General features: G+C 43.8%; 1 protein-coding gene across 7 annotated transcripts in view; it reads left to right on the plus strand.

Annotated features, from left to right (window-relative positions):
• Positions 1-20702, plus strand: part of SLC4A11 (solute carrier family 4 member 11) — a 138160-nt gene that overhangs the window by 86120 nt on the left and 31338 nt on the right. For 6 of the 7 annotated variants that reach the window (XM_048081565.2, XM_048081567.2, XM_048081563.2 and 3 more), the window contains 6 exons: positions 555-786; positions 1402-1464; positions 2000-2081; positions 10677-10800; positions 13773-13979; positions 19105-19189. In XM_048081565.2, coding sequence (XP_047937522.1) covers positions 555-786; positions 1402-1464; positions 2000-2081; positions 10677-10800; positions 13773-13979; positions 19105-19189 — 793 coding nt within the window. The remainder of the gene's footprint in view (positions 1-554; positions 787-1401; positions 1465-1999; positions 2082-10676; positions 10801-13772; positions 13980-19104; positions 19190-20702) is intronic. The other variant, XM_066997070.1, reaches the window with a different exon arrangement.

Raw genomic sequence — 20702 nt, forward strand, 5'->3', positions numbered from 1 at the left:
TTAAGTGCAAAAAGGTGGTGGGCTGGATGGGAATCCATCTCCCCCTTCAAGCTCCTGAACTAGGAGGACAGAGATGGCTCTTGGAGAGCTGGTTTAGATGCACTGAGATGCACGCTGACAATTCTTCATGCTTCTGAGCTGAGTTCATTTCTTCCTAGTAACTTTGCCCATGTTGTTACAAACATCTTGAATTGTTTAGACCAAAAGAGGCTTTTAAATGCTGCTTAGGCGTTTATGCTTTTAGACTTACTTCTGCGCTTTATCCTTGGCAATGAAATTGATTTATTTTTTCAGTACTGCTTTCAACATCAGGGTGTAAAACTGTGCCTAGGCATTCACCCATGGTTACTAAATTAGCATAAGCCTTGAAATTGCAGGCCTTCAATGCATTAATAACATAAAACAACTCCTCTTCGATAGCGGGATTTGGAAAGTGATTCCAAAATCACTGGTTTCATGGCAGTAACATAACTGTCTTGTGAACTACAAAGTTCCTAGTCCTTTGTTAGGTATTATGTACAACTGTCTAACACTCTGACCTCTTCTTAACACAGTACCTGAAGTTAAAGAATTTTGAGGAGGAAGTCAGAGCCCACAGAGACCTCGATGGGTTCCTGGCCAGAGCCAGCATCATCCTTGATGAAACAGCCACCTCCTTGGACGATGTTCTTAGAGAGATGCTGAAACATTTTGCTGAGGATCCAGAGAACACAGAGCCAAGCTGCAACTTTGAAAAAATCATGAGCACTTTATTCACAGATTCAGGGACCCCACGAGAAGGGAATGGTAATTAATTCTTTGCAACTACTGTTATGTCATCCTTTCTATTGGGGGGCGTGTTGAATACTCACTACTGCATGATCCCCAGGTTTGCATGTTGCATGTGACACTAGGGTTTTATTTTTTTGTGACCTAGACTGAAGGGACTCATGTCTCCAAGGTTTTGCGTTGGTGGAGTCTTGTCCCTATTTCATTAAGATGAGATGTACTGGTGTGTTGGGGGGAGGAGTCTCCAGCACTGGGGTGTCTTGTCTGGACCCATCAGGTGTGATTGTCCATAAAGTGTCAGATCTGGTTTTGCGAAGAGATGCTTGCTGGTGTCCCTTCTGAAGTGGCTCCTTTGCCTTGTGATTCTCCATCTGAATTCACACAGGCTGGGAGAGTTTGACTGCTTTGAATGAGTAGCTGGCTGGGGAGGGCTAAGCCTTTGTGTTGCTCCCAGCCTACTGGAAGGGGCGATAAGCTCCTTGTTTTACTTCATAAATTCAAAACTGGGGTAGCCCCAGCCAACTTTAGCTTACGTGTCACTATAAGCTACCACTGAATGTCATAGCATAGTCTAAAACACTGCGTTTTAGCCCAAGATGTGAAGAAGCTTAACTAAGCGTTGTTTCTCTGTAGGCACCCATGACGTTTCAGAGCCAACAGGAATGAATATACAAACATGTACATCGCATCTCAAATGTAACTGTCACAGCCTGAGTGAATTTGTTTAACAGATATGTCAAGTCCTGAGCATGTAGTAAGCATGTTCATGCTTTGGTTACTTCTTGCTGCCTGTCTTAGAGCTTTGCATTTATAATCTCTTTAATTTAGGCTTTCTGCCAATAAAGACAAATTAAGCAGTGCCATAAAATGATCTGAGAGAACAGTAATTACAAAGAGGGGAGAGAGGGCAGGGGAGTTGGAAGATGAAGTCTCTTCTAGTCCTGTGTGTGTTGAATAATGCTAATCTAATGACCTAATATTGCAGTAGGCTGCTGTTAGGGGGAGAAAACAGCTGCCTTCTCAAACTGAATAGTTTAGGGACAGAATTCAAAAGCATCGGGTCAAATGCTTCCACTTTCTCCTATTGTCATCCCCAACCCCTGCATCAATCCAGTATGTAGTTAAATAAGTATGCTTGGTATTAGCATTTAGCTTCAATTTGAAAGGAAATGTAATTTGCAGTGGCAAAACAAACGTAGACAAACCTGTAATGTTCCTATTTTTCTTCTAGTTCACCTCTTATCAGATACAATTCAAGGGGTCACAGCAACAGTCACAGGGGTGCAGTATCAGCAATCCTGGCTCTGTATCATGTAAGTACCTGGGTTATAAACTATAAGAATACACAAGCTTCTTGAAACTTGCAGCCCTTTCTGCTGCTGGAAGGAACAGCAGATCAGAACACACCCTTGTAAATTTGGGTGGTGATGCCTTCTTTGACCATCTGTCCTGGCCTGTGGGTTCTCTGAGCATTGTGCTGCTCCTCCCTGCAGAAGGGCAAGCAGCAGCCTGGGTAGAGAGTGCCACAGTCTCTACAAGGCGTTAAGTTGCTGGATACTGTCTAAAACTGGGGTTAACAAACTAAGAATGCTGAAAAAATCTGAGCCAAGAAATGCTAATTACTGAAAATGTTAATCAGGAACTCCTGAAAAGGACGAGTGAACTTGATCATGGACTACTTTGGCAAAGCCTGAAACCTTATACCGAAAGACTTCTTAGACCCTTTGAAAATGTCCAGACTTTGCAACTGAAATTGAAGTCAGAAATTCACACTATTCAGACAGTGATTGTTGTCTGGCAATTAATTCAGACCCTGTCAACACTGTTAAATGTTGGATCAGTAAGGACTCTGTCACCTGGGATTTATGAGGCATGGTGGCTTCGCCCCAGCTTCCACTTGACTAAAACTGGATTGCTGGGTTTTGAAATCGCTGTCCCAGAGTCAAGCATGCTGGGTGAGCCAAACTGTCCCTTCACAGAAGAAAGCCAAAGCCTGAGTCACTGAACCAACCAAAACAATGCAATTTGACTTCTTTCTGTCACTGTATGCAGATGTAATCTCTAAGTCAAGTTGTCAAGAAATATCCCAGTAATTTCTCTGGGAATTAACCTATGTTGGATAGGTGCCTAAAGGCTCTGAGTAAATGCACATATTGTAGCAAAATTCACAACTGGTTTGCTACAACTGTCATAATAGCTTTCCTTCTCGTAGCTATGCTTTTCCTATTTTCTGATTATGGCTGGAAAAAAAAAGATTATTCTGCCTTGGAAATGGATTGTTTTAAACTACTTTCTAATCTCTTATGAAAGAGAAGGATATGCTTTCTATGTAAAAAGGTAACCATCTATTTCACTTCTTTCATAGAACAGGAACCTGACATGCAATAATGTTTAAGTGCTACTGTCAGCCTCTACTCTTATGCCTGGATGTACAGAACAGCTTGTATGAATGAGAAAATGAGTTCCTACAGCAAAATGGTCTTTCTGTGCTAATCAAGCAGGAGGGCTTCTGAGTGTTTTTTCCGCTTTGTATGCCACGGGTATGATAGGGGCAGTAAGGGAATGTGTGTCCTACTCTAGGAAGTGCAGACGATGGGAGCTTCCACGATGGTATATATGGCTCTATAGAGGGCTTTACAGAGCACTGACTTAATAACAAAGCACTTCTAGAGGTCATGATACAAATGCTGTGGTTATATACGTGAAGCTGAAAAGGGTAGGTTCAGCCTTTCTGCAGAAAGTGAGCCAAAACTTTGAATGCATCCATGTGAGTAATACTAGCTTCCACGACAAGACATGATTTGAAGAATAAGCTTACAGCCTAAAGGTGTCTTGTGCAAAACTTTTGTTTCCTCCCTTTTGTTACTCTGAAGAGGGAGAAGAAAGTGGTGGGAAAGCAGTGATGAGTTATTAACTATAATTATATAATTATTGCACTGTATTTCTGCTGCAGCTATTGTGCAACAGATTGAGAACCATATTTTTAGACCTTACGTTTTTCTTGAAGATTGCAAAACAACTTCCAAAACTCTGAAGTAGAAGGAATTTGTTGATGATTTTTTCCTGTATGAGTGGGAAGAACCTTTAAGATATCTCTTTACCGTTCTTTCTCCTTACACTTAATCTATACTCTTAGTTAAATTCGAAATCAGTGCTGCTGTTTTCTGTGCACCTTAACTAACTTGTTATCCCTAGCAAATGAGATAGGCTCAAGTATCATATTATATTAATGAGGAATAGCAGCTCAGGGATGGCTTTGGTCGTTCTGCTTCTGCATTGATTTTGAGGAGAAATATTAAAGCCTAAATTAGCTTAGAAAGAAAAACATACTTGTGTGTAGGGTCTTCACTGAGTTTTTTACAGAGCCTATCTGAGGAGGAGCATTCCTGAAGGACACACAAATTTGTTTCCATCCCTCTTCTGTGCTGGAAAGAGCCTGTTTATCACTCAACCCCAGTGAGAAGAGCAGAGGGTAAAACCTAAGGTGAAGCAGATATTCTGCTTCTGCTGGAATTTGCACTCTGACAGTTTCGGGTCTGTTGAACCACTAGCAAGGTCAGAGATACCATGTGCATCTGGGCTACATCCACAGGACAGAATAAGCTTCCTGGGGAAAAAGATCTCAAGATTTGCATGTTCTGCTGAAGTCCAGGAAAGCTGGTTTCTGACTCACGATAGACTTCAGGGTTAGGTTTTGCCAATTCCTGACAAAAATGATTTTTCTGAAGCCATTACGAGGGTACATAAGCATAAGAAAGCCTTGAGATTCCTTCATTAAAATGCTGCTTAGCGGAGAGCAGTGCAGTGCTGATGTCCCACTACCAAGTGAGTAGTGGGCACTTGCTACCCTTCAGCTGCAGAGATGTGAAGATTGCTTTTCTAACCAGAAAGCAGATTGTCAGAGTTACAGCTTAGCTTCATCAGTCAAGGGTGCGATCACATAGCTGTGCCCATGGTTTCTAAGCTTTCTTTTTTCTTTCCCCTGTTCATAGCATTTGCCGGAAGAGCAAGACACAAAATGGTATGGACACCTCTTGTCTCTTCGGTGTGAAGCTGATTCGTTAGAGAGCTTGGGACAAGGGGTAGCCAAGACTTGTTTGAGAGTAGGGAGTGCCAGGAGTGCTGAACTGTTATCCGCAGGTTTAATTGGTCATTTAGTGTGAGGAAGCTCAGATTTTAGTTTATAGATATACTGCGGTACCCCTCCAGCATGTAATGATTGCAGCAGGTACATGTACTGCTGGGAAGGTGCTCTGAGTTCCCCAAGGTTCCCCGAGATCCACCATGATCCAGAGCCTGGAGGGGGTAAATTGAGTACTTCGGGTATCTGGATTCAGAAAGCTGGGGAAGAAGCCGATATAAGAGTTATTGGTTTTGGTCTTGCCCAGCTCTGTGGCTCAAAAAGCCCAAGGATAGTCCCCCTTGTCCAGTGGAGAGCATGAGGAGGAATGGTTTTCATCACAGCTAAGTCCTATCAAATCCAATTGGTTCTTTCACCATGTGACAAATGGGGATGCAAATGCCAGACTTTCTTGTTCCTGGGATGTGGTGAAGAATCCCTAATTCTAAGGGTGCTAAAGTTACTGTCAGTTGACTGCTGGTATATTTCTTTACTTGATGTCCTCTAGGAGAAACACCAGCTGTGTGGGTTATTGAACAAATGTTGCCTGCGCTGAGTGGAAGTCCTCAGGCAGTACCACCTCCAGGCTATGCTCTCCTTGCCAGGAGATGGGTATGATTTGTTTTCCAGAGTTGAGCACTTAAAAGAACACGGAAGCAAGCTGCTTCGTAGTCTGCATTCAGTAATTGAAGAGCTGTTTTCTTTGGTTGGATTGATAAGGCACAGAAATTGGTGAAGGATTTACTTTCAGTGCATTCAACTCATTTGCGAAAGCTGTTCTAACAGGTAAAGCAGAGGAAAAAACCTCTGCAGGTAAAGAGGGTGGTTCAGAGGCTTGTGTCATCCATGTTGCTGTAAAACTGCTTATCTTCATAGTATGTCATTGCAAAAATTCACGTGGAGGAGGGTAGTTCCAAAATGCCAGTAGCCTTTCAAAAATTAGTGGTGTGAGGTGACTCTAAGCAGCGGTCTGGCTTGATATCCAAAAAGAGTAGCATTTAGGAATATTAGTAGCATTTAAGAATATTAACTTTGTGTTTCTAGTGTAAAACCATTGGTTGTGTGAATCCGTGTTACTTAGGCATCTCTGAACAAAAGGAAAGCCTATTGCGCATTTAAAAATTTGCCCAGTCCCAGGGGCATGTAGGTCTACAGAAGAGCCACGCTGCTGCTGGTTAAGGTGTTGAAAAGGCTTCAAAGAATACTTAGATTTCAAAGAATTCTTAGTTACTGTGTATCCTTCAGAACAGTGCCCTTCTTTCAAATGTCTAAATAGGATGCTGTGGGGAATTGAACGGTTCAACTCTTCAAAACAAAACGACAAAAAACATTAAAGGAACGATTCCAAGACTTGAAGTTTGCAAAACAAGCCTATTCTCCACACTTTGCAGCAGTCATCTTTCAAGTGTTATTTGGGTTCAAAGAACTTTAAGTACGTAAAGACACCCTCGGTGGACTGTCCCAGGTAATGTCAGTCAAAGCTCTTGCAGATGCTGTGTTACGGGAGGGAGTTTAAAATCCAAATCCTTCACTGGAAGTTTGAGTCCCAAAAGAGAGCTGTTGGCAAGGAGGGTGAGTCACTCCAGTGCCCACAATGTGTGCAGGGCTGTCCCCTTGTGCACTGGCCCATAGGAAATACTTTCTCCCTAACTCCCCTAGAGAGGATTTGTCTTCCTAGAGCTCCAAGTGCGTTTACTGCTCCAAGATGATACTCATCCTGGAGCAATTTTTCTCTGTACTGCTGGAAAAAACCCTGTGCCAAACTGCTGGTGATCTGGCCTGCTGGTCGCAGCTTCATTCCTCGCTTGTAAATTCTGGTTTCTGAAAGCGTGTGCCTGGAGCTGGTTCACGGAAGATTTATTTGCAGTGGATGCGAACAAGCAGTGTCATTGTTGTTCTGTACTGGGACAGGAAAAGGCTGGCTAGCTGATTACCTCTACTGGGCATTTTTTCTTACTGCAGGGGATAATTTGTTTCTGAATTGACTTCCTTTCCTGGCCTGCTTCAAGGTGGCTTCTGTTTTTCTTGGTCTGTGCAGTTTGACCCTTTTTAGGATTTGTATGAGAAATGTGTTATTGATCCGATAACATCTTGGATGCGGGGCAGACCAGCAGCACGTATGACTTGGGGTACCGGTGATTTTGGGGGAGTGTTGCCAGTTCTCACCATCCAAGTGCCATGCTGGATGCTTGCAGGATAAGCAGCCTGGAAGGAGGAGGACAGCGAAGCAGGAATGTGTGCTATATAATTCAAACAGCCTTTTTTATGAGGTCCACTATTGGAGAATAATGATAAAATTGCTGAGAATGCAACCTGGCATCTTGTTAAATCATAACCCAGTATTTCCTTATGTGAGTAATACTGGGTGAAAATAGATTTTTCAGCTTGCTGCCCAAACTAGACAAGAATCAAATTTAGCTCAACCCAGACCAAAAGGGAACTTGGAGCCTTTGGCCAAACCAGACTGAGTTTAGTCAGCTGAAAATGTCTTGCTAGCCCTCAGGTTTCTGGAGGGGTTTTGGCTATTTACCCTTCGGATATTTTCAAGTGGGAGTTTAAGTGCTGCTTGAAGTTGTTTTGTTTTGAAAGTGCCTCTTTTGGTCAGAACTGTGCAGTTTTACCTACAGATCCTGCGTGGCTTTCTCCATGTGAACCGAACAGATTTTTTTTGTTGTTTACTTTACAAATATTTGCACAAGTCTAGTAAGGGCTTCAGTATGAGTTCTTTTTAATTCCAGAAGCTAGATACAAATATAAAACAAAATGGAGCAGTAAGTGCTAGACCAGGAAATAGCTGGACATAGGTCAGCTAGGTAACATCTGAGATTGTGAGTTGCTGACTGACACATGGGCAGAAGGGACTTGGCCTTGCATTGAAAGTACTGAGAACAGGTTTTTGTCCAAATAAATGGATATAGCAGTAAAACCAAGCTTGGTGTGGATGAGGCTGCACTCAGTGGACAGTCACTGCTCCTCCACTCCATGTAGCAGTGCTCGGGCACATCAGACCACCTCTGTGGCACCTGTTTAAATCTGGTTTGGATCTGTTTTACCCTCACTAAACCAACTCAGCCTGATATGGACACAGGCTATAATACCTGTCCAATAGTTGACCGTAAGTTTAGTTGTCTACCCCCCAGTTTTACAGGTGTAAGTGGTTTTGGGATTTAGCTGCATGTGTCAGTGCATCAGTGTCAGTTGACCTCTTTACAGAAGAGTTGAAAGAAACTGTCTTAGGTGCGAAAGCCTCGAATTCCAAATCTGTATCTAAAACTGTTCTAGATAAAGACGTGTAATGATGACAACAGGTTTGTCAGGGTCTTGTGAACATGTTCAGTGTTGTTAAATCTTTAGTACGGCCTAAGCACTGTAAGTTCCTCTTAGTGCATGCTTTCCCAGTCCTTCAAGGTAAGAAAACATCAGACTCCTGACTTAGAGAAATGCAAAGCTTTGGGGTGGCTGTTTAAAAAAAAAAAAAAAACTCAGGACACCTCTAGAGAGGATCAGCAGGCTTTGTGGCTTGTATGTGAAAGTGAGCTGCCTTTGTAGAGTTCAGTTTATCTCTCCGTGCTGAAGAAGCTCTCACATCGACATGATATTGTAGTCTTGTAGACTGTCACTGTTAGTAGTACTGTCATCTCAAAAACAACACAGCCTTAGAGACAAGTTACCGGAGCTCAAGCATGTCCCTGTCACTTCAGGAAGAAAGCTGGCTGCAGCATTTAACCTGAAGAAGAGGTAGCTTGCTTAATTATATCCCTACATAATTTTTTCTTCAAGTAACTTGCTATATTAGGGGAGCAGGGCTCCTGCACCTTGGCTTTCCTGCCTCAGGTAGGAGCTGAAATTATTTGGGTTTTCCTTGAGGTTCTTGGATTCACTCCAACATGGTGGGATCAGGCAAGCAGGTACTGCTGAGAGGTGGCTGATGAGTTTGTACGTGGTGCGTAGGTACAAGTTATATTCACATGAATGCTTTGGTATCCTGCCCCACCTCTGGCACTGGGGCACGTGCTGGTGTGATCATTGCTTGACCCGTAATAAGGCCATGCTTTGTGCTTCAATCGCTTTTTGCTATGTCAGGAACTGGCTGATAGACATGGTAGGAAAGGAATGATGTCTGGAAAGTGTTGGTACAGCACTGTGAGCAACAGGTATCTATATCTCTTTCTGGCCATCTCCAGAGTAGAATTATGTTCAGAATGACCAGAAATCCTTCATTTTCAAAGCAAACTTTTAGTGAGCTTGACAGCTGAGGTATGAACCTCAGGCAAAGCTTGCACTCTATTTCAATTACTTTAGAGAAGACTTATTCCTAACCTTAGGACCTGCCTTGGTTTTTCTCTCTTCCAATGCTAATTCAAATGACCTGAGCAGAAGGAAGCTGAGACCCCATGGTGGAGGGGAGGTAGGAAATATGAAATGCTGTCTTGTTACTCGTAACCTATTTTACAGCTTCGCTTCATTACAGTGAAGCTGTTTGGTTGCTTTCAGACAAGTGCCTTTGTCAGACTAATTTGTGTAAGTAGCTTGACTTCCTGATGACAGATTGGAAGCAAACTCACTAAGAAAATATTTGGTGGGGTGACTTGGTATGCAAGTTTCTGGGAACTTCATGAAAAATGTCGTGCTCCTAGCTAGTATGTCTCCAGCCAAGGATCTTCGGCAGCCATTACTGGAAGTGACCTTCAGGTTATGTGAGCGTGAGAATAGATCTTCAAAAGAAAGATGGGTTAGAATGATGGAAGAGATGATCTGAGGACTGTGATAGGTGATTGCTGGATGAATAAAAGGCAGCAAGCAGTCTAAATGACTTTGAACCAGAGAAAAAAAAAAAAAAAACACTTTGAATTGGGAAAGCAGACTCTTTCAGTGTTGATATGCAAAAACTGTGTGTCTCCCTGTGCTTTCTAGGAGACTATTAGAAACAGGAGAGCTGCAGTCAAGGCTGGTGATAACCTACTGCAACTATTCTGTGCCAGTTTGTTGCTTTTTCAGAATTTCCCAGCAGGAAAATTGATAACCTAGCTCATAGCTCTGTTTAAATATCTCAGTGTGGAGATGGACCTGGTCTTTCCTGGCCTCCAAAGATGCTCTGTGTTTATTTCAAACAACTTGTTGCTAGTCTAGGCTGTAGTGGTCAAACAGTCAGTGGGGCTGGCCCCAAGCGGTAATCCTGCCTGCTACAGCCTCTGCAGATCCCGAGCATGGAGATCAGCTTGGTTTCTGTAACACACCTGTACCAGCAAGGGGAAAACAACAGCTGAGAGCAAATTAGGAAATCCATTCAAACAGACCTGCCCAAGGCAAAAGAAGTGGAAATATGTTGGTTTGGCATCTTGCCTTAATGTTTCCAAAAGCGTTTTAGAAGATCAGATGAAGTGAAGTATAAACTGCTTTCCCTTAATGTAGGTGTTATTTTTAAGAGGTCTATTTTGCAGGAGCTTCTGCAAATACAAAGTATGTTGCTATCTTTTGATTTGTATTGGTTTTAAAAAGCTAAAAAGCAGATGGGGGGGAAGAAAGGGAGAATAAGCCTTGTAATTTTGAAAGTGATTTCCTTCTAAGAAAATGTGTATAAAATCTATAAAACTAGCAGAATCGGGCTGAATGTAGCTTAAAGTCACTGTTAAAGACTTCAGAAAAGAACCTTTCATAACCAGCAGCACTTTGTTTTTAGAACCAAAATGTGTTTTATAAACTCTCACACCAGGAGAGCACAGCATGTTTCAGACTTGCACAGCATGTTTCGTAGTGCCGTGTATAACCATGCCATCTTTCTCCACAGTTGCACTATAAAGTCCCTTCAGCGACGTCATGTTTGCATCAGCCGCCTCGAGAGGCCTCAGAACTGGGGTGAAAACTCCTGTGAAGTGAGATTTGTGATATTAGTCCTGGCTCCTCCTAAAATGGTGAGTGCTGCTCTCTTGTTTCCTTTGTTACTTCAGGGGATTCTCCAGAGATACTTTTCTTGGTCTCCTCCTAGAGTTAATGACAACACATTCATTTTGAGACATAATGGGACATGAAAAGGCCTGAGATTTTTCCCAGCCCTTGTCAAGATGGCTTATTCTAACTGTGTGAAGGGTAGATTACAATTCTGTGTCCTCAACTTATTCTGGGAATGGCCTCTCGCCTGACATGGGAGAACGCTGCAGGTCAAGTGTCTGCAGTCCCCATACACTTAATTTTTGCTAGAGGTACAACCATGATGTGTGCAATGCTCCACAGGTTCAGCTTTACCAGTTTAGCTACCTGGTTTTGGAGGGAAAGGCCATTCCTAGGTAAAACCATGCTTGTGAATGGCTCTTGTGAGTCAGCAAAGGTCTGGGCTGCTTCCCAGCAAACTCTTGATGGGACAGAGTTATGCTGCAGCAGTGGTAGATGGAACTACATCTCAGTTACATCAGTCCGTGAGTTCTCCTGCAGTACAGGTGAGACTATTCAGAGCCTGGAGTGCTGTGTAAAGTCAGACTGTGCCAAAGTGTTCTTATAGCTTTTGGAACTTGAAACAGTAAGGTTACAGCTTGCTTGGGTGTACTTACTGTTTCTCCAGTGTAGACAAGGCCAACAAATGACCTTGTAACATGCTCATTCATTGCAATATCAGGAGAGGCATCAAGGCCAATTAGGGATCAACATCTTCCCTTCCTAGAAAGCAGTGGCTTAATCAACTTGGTGTGTCCTGCTAACTAATGGTTGAAAGGTTCAAGTGAAAGACCTTTTCACACTTAAGTTGGCTCTTAACACCTTGGGGTTACTAGGTCTGTGCTCCTGGGAGGTCTTGGAGAGGTAGGGGACCTTGTCTGGAGCAAGACAGATCCAGATTAAATTTCCTGCCCTTCATTGCTATCTGTGTGACCCTGGGACCTTCTAGGCTGGTCTGTCTCCTCCCCCTTCCACCATCACTGTTGTTTAAATGGAAATACTGGTGTTTCCTTATTTCTGTCAGATTTTTCCCAGCTGAGCAGTTCAACACTTTTGGCATAGATCTCAAACCCAGCAGGCTGAAAACAAATTGATGTTCCCTGTGAGAAGCAGCAGGCAAACAACTGAACCTGCTCACAATTGCATTGATCTCTCATTGTGTGGCAGCTCACTTATCTCCAGCCAGCTACGTGCAAAGCACCCAACAAACAGCTCTGCATCCGCTTGTATCCTGAAAGCTTGCAATTCCAATGGACAGCATCAAATTAAGGAAAGGGAGTGGAGGCCAAGCAGAGCTGGTGTTGCCAATATGCTTTATTTTAAATGAGTTTATCTAGCCAGCTCTAAGTACGCATTTCTGGTACAGCAGTTAAAATAATTAACCTGCTGACATTAACAGATTAAATGAGTCTTGGTTGGGGGGAGGGGAAAAAAAAGTCCAGAAAGTAGGCATCTATTGCACTGAGGAATCTAGTTCCTTATCCTTCTCTAACATGGAAAATGGAAAAACTAGAGTACTCTTGCAAATCTGTCTCTCCAAACTGTTCCTCTGTCTCTGGGAAAGACAGGTTAGAGAGAGGAAAATAAGAGCAGTGTTGGGTAGCCTGAAGTAACCCACTCTAACACCAAGCCCAAGGAGACTGCTCTTAGGTAAGGAGAAGCCTTGCCTGCAATGGCAAATCTAGGCTGTCTTGGTCTGACTGGACCAAGATTACAAACTCTAAAGCAAACCCCAGAGCAGACTATCTTCTCTTAAATCCAGACTCTTCTCTAGAAACTTAAAATGAGCATGTCCTAGCAAGCGCGTCTGAAGGGAACTTCCCTGCGATGGATGGAGGAGAACAGAGGAAAGGGGGAGGCAGGACAATGAGTAATAGAGCAAGTAGAGTGTTAGTGATAACAGTGCTACCTGCGTGTCCATGCCTCTGTGTTAAGCAGCACTGAATTACTCAGCAGTGTTCATGAAGAAATTGTTCATCTGCTTTGTTATGAATCATAAGAACTTAGATCAGTCACATATGCTCACTACTACCTTGTACAGTAATGCAAGGAGTTTGGAGGCTACCCAAAAGAGGGTGGTGTTTGGGTATCTGTAGCAGTGGCTACATGATGGCTGTTGAGTAGTATAGCTAAGAGAAGGGGAGTTAAAACATTTCATCAAAAGGGGCCTTTTAAAGAGCTCTGATTCTGTAAAACTTGGAAACTGCCTTGGTAAGCATCTTTCCTGCCTTGATCCATGTATGCAAGCAGATGAGCAGGTCTGGGTTTGGTAGGTTTGTGTAGATTTGAAGAGCTCAGTCTCCTTTATTTGTCCCATTTGTACCTAATTTCTGAGGTGCTCGGAGCAACAGGAGGGCAGGCTTTGGGTACTGTTGAAGGTGGACCCTGAAAAACTGGCTGTGGCTCACAGAAATGTTAGATTGAATAGGCACCTGTTCTTTTTCCATGGCTGTGGGTCTTCTGCCCCTTCCAGGTATTTGGTGAAGATGGCCAGTGCTGCTTGTGTGCGCTCGCTGCTTATTTTCCCCTTCTGCTTTTTTCCGTGCCAGTAGTTGCTTTAGCTGAGAGCTCTAAATCTCTACTTGTGCTGCCAGAACTGCCCCAGAGAAGCCAACAGGATTGATTTTTATTTTAATGCCCAGAAAACAGGAAGCTGAAGCAGATATGCACAACTGATCTCTCAGAAAAGATATCTGTACTGCAGGAGCCTTTACTACAGTGTGTTTTCAGTAGCAGTAGTGTTGAGATGTTGCAGGGCTAGCAAAGACTGACTTATTTAGTTTTAGCAGCCCTGAAGAGGGACTAGGGGATAAAATGCATGCTCAGCTTGATTCAGACTTGGCTCAAGTCCTGGGGTGCTGGAAGATGATGCCTAATGGGGCAAATCTTTCATTTTATATTCTGGCGGTGAAAGGAACTAGTTTAAGTTTTTCGTCTTTCTTTTTTCTCCATTCAGAAAAGCACCAAAACTGCCACGGAAGTGGGCCGGACCTTTGCCACGATGTTTTCAGACATAACCTTTCGCCAGAAACTCCTAGAAACCAAAACCGAAGAGGAGTTCAAGGAAGCCTTAGTCCACCAGCGCCACTTGTTGACGGTGGTGAATCAGAGACCCTCGGCAATGAATGATGGGCACAAGTCACACGGTCCTAAGCCCCTCAAGGTAAGGCTGGCCAACCTCTCCCAACGGTTTGGTGTCCAAATGAGTAAATGCAAAGGTTTTGGGGTAAGGATTTGAAGAGCTTGTGGTGCTTACATCCATTAGGCTTGTCTAGCTAGCACTCAGAACTGAGGTTTCTACAAACAGCTCCCATATGTATGTCCACTTTCCTCAGCTCCTGCTGTAAATCTAAAGAAAACACTTCAAAGGTGCAGGTGCTGAAGGGACACAGAACAGTAGGGGGGTTGAACTGGTTGCAGGACTTTGAATCCAGATGCATAGTTGAGTGTGGGACTAATGGATCACTGTGTCAGTCCAAGGTACTTAATCCTTACAATCAGGAGAAGTCTCTGAAAGAAGCTGCTGCTTGTCTTTCCTACAGCTGAGAGACTTCTTGGCTGTCCCTGCTCAGTAACTTCGCTTAAAGGTTGCCTGTCAGTACTTGGCCTGACTTCTCCCTGTTTGATCTGTAGCTGTGTAAAAATGTTACTTGCTTTGTACTCAAGTTTGAGGGAAATGCTGTAACTCCGCTTTCTTTTCTGGAATTTCCTGTGTATTGGTCACTGCTTTGCCTTTCCGTTCAGAAATTCATTCTTTAACCAAGCAGCATACCTGAAAAACAAACTGTTTGTACCATCCCTAGTCATCTGCTCCTGCCCCTGAATTGCAGATAACCTTAAAGGACAACCTTTGGGTTGTCTATAGTGCAGAAGCTGGCAAATTCACCATTTTTTTTCTTACTGAAGTAGACTTAAGGAGTTTTGATCTGCACGTCTGGAAGCAAGTAATGCTCATGTTTTTCCAGCATTCTCCCCTTGTTTATAGGTAGCACTTTGAACTTTGGTAGACCCCGTACCTGCTCTTATGTGGTGGTTTCTACCTGCATCGCAGGGACAGCAGCCTTGGCCAGCCAGAGCTTTAACAGCTCTGAGCCAATGCAGTACATAGTCACAATTCGTGTTTTCAATGCTTCATCTTGACATTGGTTGTTCTTGGTCTGGATTTGGTAAATCGTGGGGTTTGAGGTGTTTTATCCTTCAGCTCTCAAGGGATGCAGGCTGTGCAGTAGTAAATCTGCTTTATGTCTCTTGAAAGAAGCTGCCCATGCCTTGCCCAAAGTGGGACTTGCCAGGATTGATTTTAGGAGCTGGGCTGGAGACTTCTTTCCATGTTCCTGGCAAGCAAAACTTTGCCTGGAGAAGAAGGGTTGATTTAAGGTCGTAGCCTGCATTCGTCAGTTCTGATGAAAGCCATCTCCAGAAGCCCTTCTCCTCTGCCTGCCCTGTGTGACAGTCCTCTGGATCCTCTGGAATGAAACCATTTAATATGAGGAGAAACTGCTATGAGACCAGAGGTGTAATTTCAACCTGTGAGCCACCCCTGAGTGAAATAAATACCCTAATCTGGAGCTGCTGTATTATTACAAACAAGCCTGCAGGAGGGTCAAATCTCTTGGTTGTATCTGCCTCCCACCTTCCTTTTTCCCTTGATCCTGCAGTGACAGGAGAAAAATGGACCTCAAATGCTGTGAGTGGGATTTTAGCAATTGCTCGTTTCTATCTGTGCTAAAATACTGAAGGGGGCATGGCAATTGTGTACCATGCTGTGCCCACAGCACAGTCGGTTTGCTTTGCCTCATCTCAGGATTGTTTAGACAAAACAGCATCCTCACAGCTATAATCAAGTCAGCCTGAAATCCTTTTGTTTACTGAGGCATCTAATTGTGATTTTGTTCATGGAGGAGGTCCTAATGGTTTTGATGTTTTCTAGCTGTGACCATGTCCGTTTCATTCCACTTGTGTGTGATGGAGGGGTTTGTTTTCCAAAAGGCCTGGGCTGTGCCTGCTCAGCAGTGGCAGGATGGAGGATGGTCTCTGACACATGAACTTAATTTGAATAGCTCTGGGAAAGAAAGGCCTTCTGAGTAAGGCTACCTCATATCAGTACGTCAAATCAAAAATATAGCAGGGCCAAGAGAAGTACCACCACAAATGGGAGTAGAAAGAAGAACCAGCCAAACATCCCCTACTGAAGGGGAAAGAAGCAAGGAATAGCAGTCCAAGAGATTGCTGGCTCCTGAAGGTGTGGGGAAGCAAAAAAAAAAAAAAAAGGGGGGGTGAGAATGGAGTGCCAGCATTGTCCTTCCCAAGATTTTTTTGTAAAACCTTGGGTGGTGCAAAGTCAGAAGATGGCAGGAAGCAAAAGCCAGATTGAAACCTGTTTGGAGTAGAGCAACATGATGATGATGCACAGTGGACAAAAGTACTGCCCAAAAATGGCTTTAACTTGAGAGATCAGTAAACTTGACCGTGTCTCTCCTCAATGTAACCCAAGCTGAGTATGAAGTTAGAGCAAAGAAGAAGGTAAGAGGGAGGATTAGCCATGCAGGAGAAACAGCTTTCCCCATATTTAGCCACAGATTTGATATCAGTGGTCCCTACAGAAACACCACTGATCTTGATGGCCCAACCCCAAGCTAGACTTGCTCACTGGCAAGAAATAAAATGCACAAAGGGATGAGGAGTCTCGAACGTAACCCATTACCTCCCCTTTTCTCAAATCTGCTTCAATGAGCGTTATGGGGCAAGAAGTTTGGTGCTTTTTCTGCTCGTCCACTGCTGCCTACAATCAGGCAGTGTGCATGAGTGCCCCTTCCATCCCCACCCTGTGCTCAGCCCCAGGAAAGCAGCAGGCATGTGGATTCTTCCCCCGAAGGTGAACTGCACTGAGCATCCCTTTCCCATATTTGCTGCCGTGAGACAAGTAAACATATTAGTCATTAAAGCTATTGTGATTCTCTGGCTGACTTGTGCCTTCAGGAATGTCTTTCTGGGGGGCAAAATTAAATTGCTTTTCAAGTGCGCGTGGCTTTGATGTCCAAATATGCCTGTTGGGTGAAGTTCATAGTTCTCAGAAGTGCTTAAAATGCAGATATGCTGTTGTCTGTTTTCCTTTCCTCCTGATTTTTCAGGGTACAGATTTGAAACTGTCCTGAAATAATACAGGTGTATCAGCAAAATACAACAATTTACTTAAATAGCTGAAATATAAGATGTGATAATGACTGATAAAGGAGTTGGTCCTTTGAGGGATCTCTTATGCTTGGGGGTTTTGGGTGTGTGCTGTGGAGTGTTCTCTTTACAGGCGGTGTTTTTATTTTTTATATCTTGTGATGTAACCCTGAAATTCCAGACGCTGCAAGGCAGATAAGCCCCATGAGAAAAAGCAAAGCTGCATATGGTCTGTTAAATGAGCACTGTAGGGCTGAGTCCCTTCTAAAGTAGTAATTTCTATCAGTTTCTACAAAAGAAAAGGCAGCCAAAAAACTAGGAAGATGTCATCCATGCTGTTTGAGGTGGCCTGTTTGGGTAGATTTGATCTGTGACTTTCTTTTCCCCTTATACCCCACAGCAGAGGTCGTGCATCTTGTGTGCCTTGTCCTTCAGGGAACACCTGCAGTGCTTAATGTGAGGCAGCTGGGGTAATTAGCGCTGTGTAAAGGTGATGTTTGGAGTAGTATGTTGTGGTTTTACCCTCCTGGGCAGCTGAGGTCCACCACAACTGCTCTCACTTCGACCCTCCTCAGAAGAAGAGGGGGAGAAGAAAGTATGCTGGAAAGAAAAAAAAAAGGGGGGGGGGGTTTATGGGTTGAAATAAGGATAATTAAAGGGAAAAAGGAGGCAAGAAAAGAGGAGGGTACAAGCAAAGGCCATGCAGAAGCACAAAGGGAAGGAAAAAAAATTCCTGTAGAGCTTAGTGATATGGTTTAGAGGAGGACTTGTTAGTGTTGGGTCAGAGGTTGGACTGGGTGATCTTGGAGGTCTCTTCCAACCTAGATGATTTGGTGATTCTGTGATCAATGAGCAATGTTTGGCCACATCCTGGGAATCAGGGCTTCAATATGCCTGGCAGTTTTTTGGGAGGACTTCATGATGCCTTCATAACAGGGCCCCCCCTTCTCCTTTCCCACCTTTTATTGCTGAATGTGACCCCATATGGTAAGGAATATCCCTCTGGTTGCTTTAGGTCAGCTGCCCTGGTGATGTCCCCTCCTTGCCTGTTGGCTTTTGTGGGGGCTTGGAGGGAGTCTTGGTGCTGTGCCAGCACTGCTCAGCAATAGACACAACACTGGTGTGATACCAATGCTGTTCTAGCTCCAAGTGCAGAGCACAGCTCTGTATAGGCTGCTGCAGGGAAAGTTAACTCCAGCCCAGCCAGACCCTGTACTCTGAGTTGAGGATAACAGGAAAAAAAACCTGACAGGTGCCTCATTTGCAAGTGTTGCCTGCTTTGATGCTTTCCATGTGCTTTCTGTAAGGATGTGGTTGAGAACTAGGAGGCTGTAAGTCAACAGCAGCTGTCGTGTGTTTCTAAAAAGCTCCTTTGTCTGTGCTGTGTGTCAGCTCATATAAGCAGACATATTGCACCTTGCAGGCCCCCAGACCAGAAGTAAAAGGAACACATCAGAGTTTTGGAACACTTTCACAATGATCTTATTGACTTTTCATGGGCAGAAGCTACAGTTTGGCTGTGAAGCTACTCCAACTTGTTCCCTTGGGGTAGAGTCTGGGATGTAGAGGGCCTTACTTCCCTTACTATACCAATTTGAGGTCTCTTCTGTAGTGATGCCAAGGAAAAGAGCACTTTCCAGGGATCCCCTTTTGGAGGCTTCACATGAATTTGGGGAAGAGTTCCTGATACAATACATAAGTTGGCTGAAGCAGTGGGAGGGCATCCCTGACCTCATGTTAATCCAGTGGGTACCCAGGTATTACCCAGTGCCCTAAGGTCTAATCCTGCTGTCGGCCGGGGTGTCTTCAGCAGGTCACTTCGATGCTATACATCAGCTCCCCCACCTGCAAATCAGGGATGCGGATATGGATGGGAGGGGAAAGAGGGAAGGAAGGGAGGAAAACAGGGTGGTCTGGGGGTTTTTTCTCTTTTACAATGCTTTTGAGGATACAATTTGAAGTGTGAAGGGTTTATTTTTATTATCATTACAAAATCCAATTTGAATGCCCTATTCAAAATGACCAGTTTTGCTCCTATCAGTATTGAATAAGGAGGTTAATCTCTTTAACAATACATGAGCCTTTAAACTGACACAGCATTTCCTTCCTTTCTTTAGTTGCATGAGTTTCTCAATGTTGGCAAGGGGATTTCTGATGACATTGCACGAAGATTTCCAGTGTACGCTTTGGACTTCACTGACGGTATGTTGGCCAATGTTTATGGAAGCATTGGCCTGATTTTAAATTTTTGTGATACAATGTCCTGTTTACAGTGTGCACTGAATGTTCTTTGATATGTGTAATAGCTCTTATTTCTTATTCAAAAGAATATGTTGATAAAAGCCGGTGAATAGGTGGTGTGGCACATCGTAGATGAGAAGCTTGCGGTGTTCCCTTAATGAAGGTGCTAGCTTTATGTAGATTTTGTTTTTTATTAAACAATGAGGCAGTTAAATAGATTGATTATGGGTGTGTGCAAACACAGATCAACTCAGAGACCTAATTAGTCAGTGGTGGCCTAATAGATCCTTTCTGCTGTCCTGGTAAGCCAGAATCAGTAGCCATTATGAAGATGCTGTTGGAGTTGAGAATGCTTAAAGAAAACCCAAGCAGTGCTAACTTCGGCTCTGTACCCCTTAAAAACAAGATATAGCTTGTCTGCTGTAGTCAGATCACTGGAACAGCAATACAATGCTTATACTGAGCCTCATGTTTTGGGCTTTATATAGCTCCTGTGATGGCCTTCTTGGTTTTCAGAGTCACTTTCTCCCTTTCTACTTCAGGCTTTCAGAGGTTCTTAAAGGCCGTGAAAAATCTTTACCAACAGGGTTACACAGCTTCAGCCTGATATGGAAGCATGTTCAGTTTCTTACAGCTTTTTGGGAGACTTATTTAATATCTTCAAATATCTGGAATCAAACCCAAAAGGTTCGCATGAAATACAGATGCAGAGTGTAGACAAGGAGAATCCAGGGGCTCTATCAAGCACCTTTCTGCTGTCAAACTCCTTATCTCAAGGCACAACTGTCCCAACACGCACCTCTGCCGAAGGCTGTCACCCTCGGAGCTGGTATAAGAAGGCAAGATGCCCACCCAAGCCCCATTTTACAGAGAAGTATTTTAGTGCAAAGCCACTAAAGTCTAGCTAATGCTACATTTTTCTGGGGGTCAAGGGCACGTTGAGGAGGAAGAGGGATCAATTATTTTCAGGGTAACAGCAAGGAGCCTGATGCAAAACAAAATAGTTTCTTGGCAAGTGTATCGTTAGTACCAGGTCTGTCAGAGGACATAAGCTCCTGATCTGGACACCTCTGGAGTAGTTTCAGGATACTTCATCTCCATGGCTGTTGCTTTCTGGGGCTGTCAAAGTCCAGCAGTTCATTGTAAAGGAGAAACAAAGCACTTCAGAAGGGATTTGCTGCAAGACTGCTGTTCAAGGAGAAGCATCCTGTGGGGAACACTGAAACATGGCTGTCTGCTTGCTCCTACCTGTGGCTGTCTGCATCCTGAGTTCAGCAAACAATTCACAAAGTGCACTATTTGATGGTCCCCCAGCCAACATTGGCTCTCAGCAGATCCTGGAGTTCATTTCAGGGTCTGTGCTCTGGCATTGCATGCATACAGAATAACCCGTATGTGCTGCTTCTTGGCCCTGGGTCTGTCAGCTATAGCAGAGTGAAACTTAAACTATTGCAGCTCAAATGTGAAGTTCACC

This window comes from Anser cygnoides, chromosome 4 (genome assembly GCF_040182565.1).
Source record: "Anser cygnoides isolate HZ-2024a breed goose chromosome 4, Taihu_goose_T2T_genome, whole genome shotgun sequence".
NCBI lineage: Eukaryota > Metazoa > Chordata > Aves > Anseriformes > Anatidae > Anser > Anser cygnoides.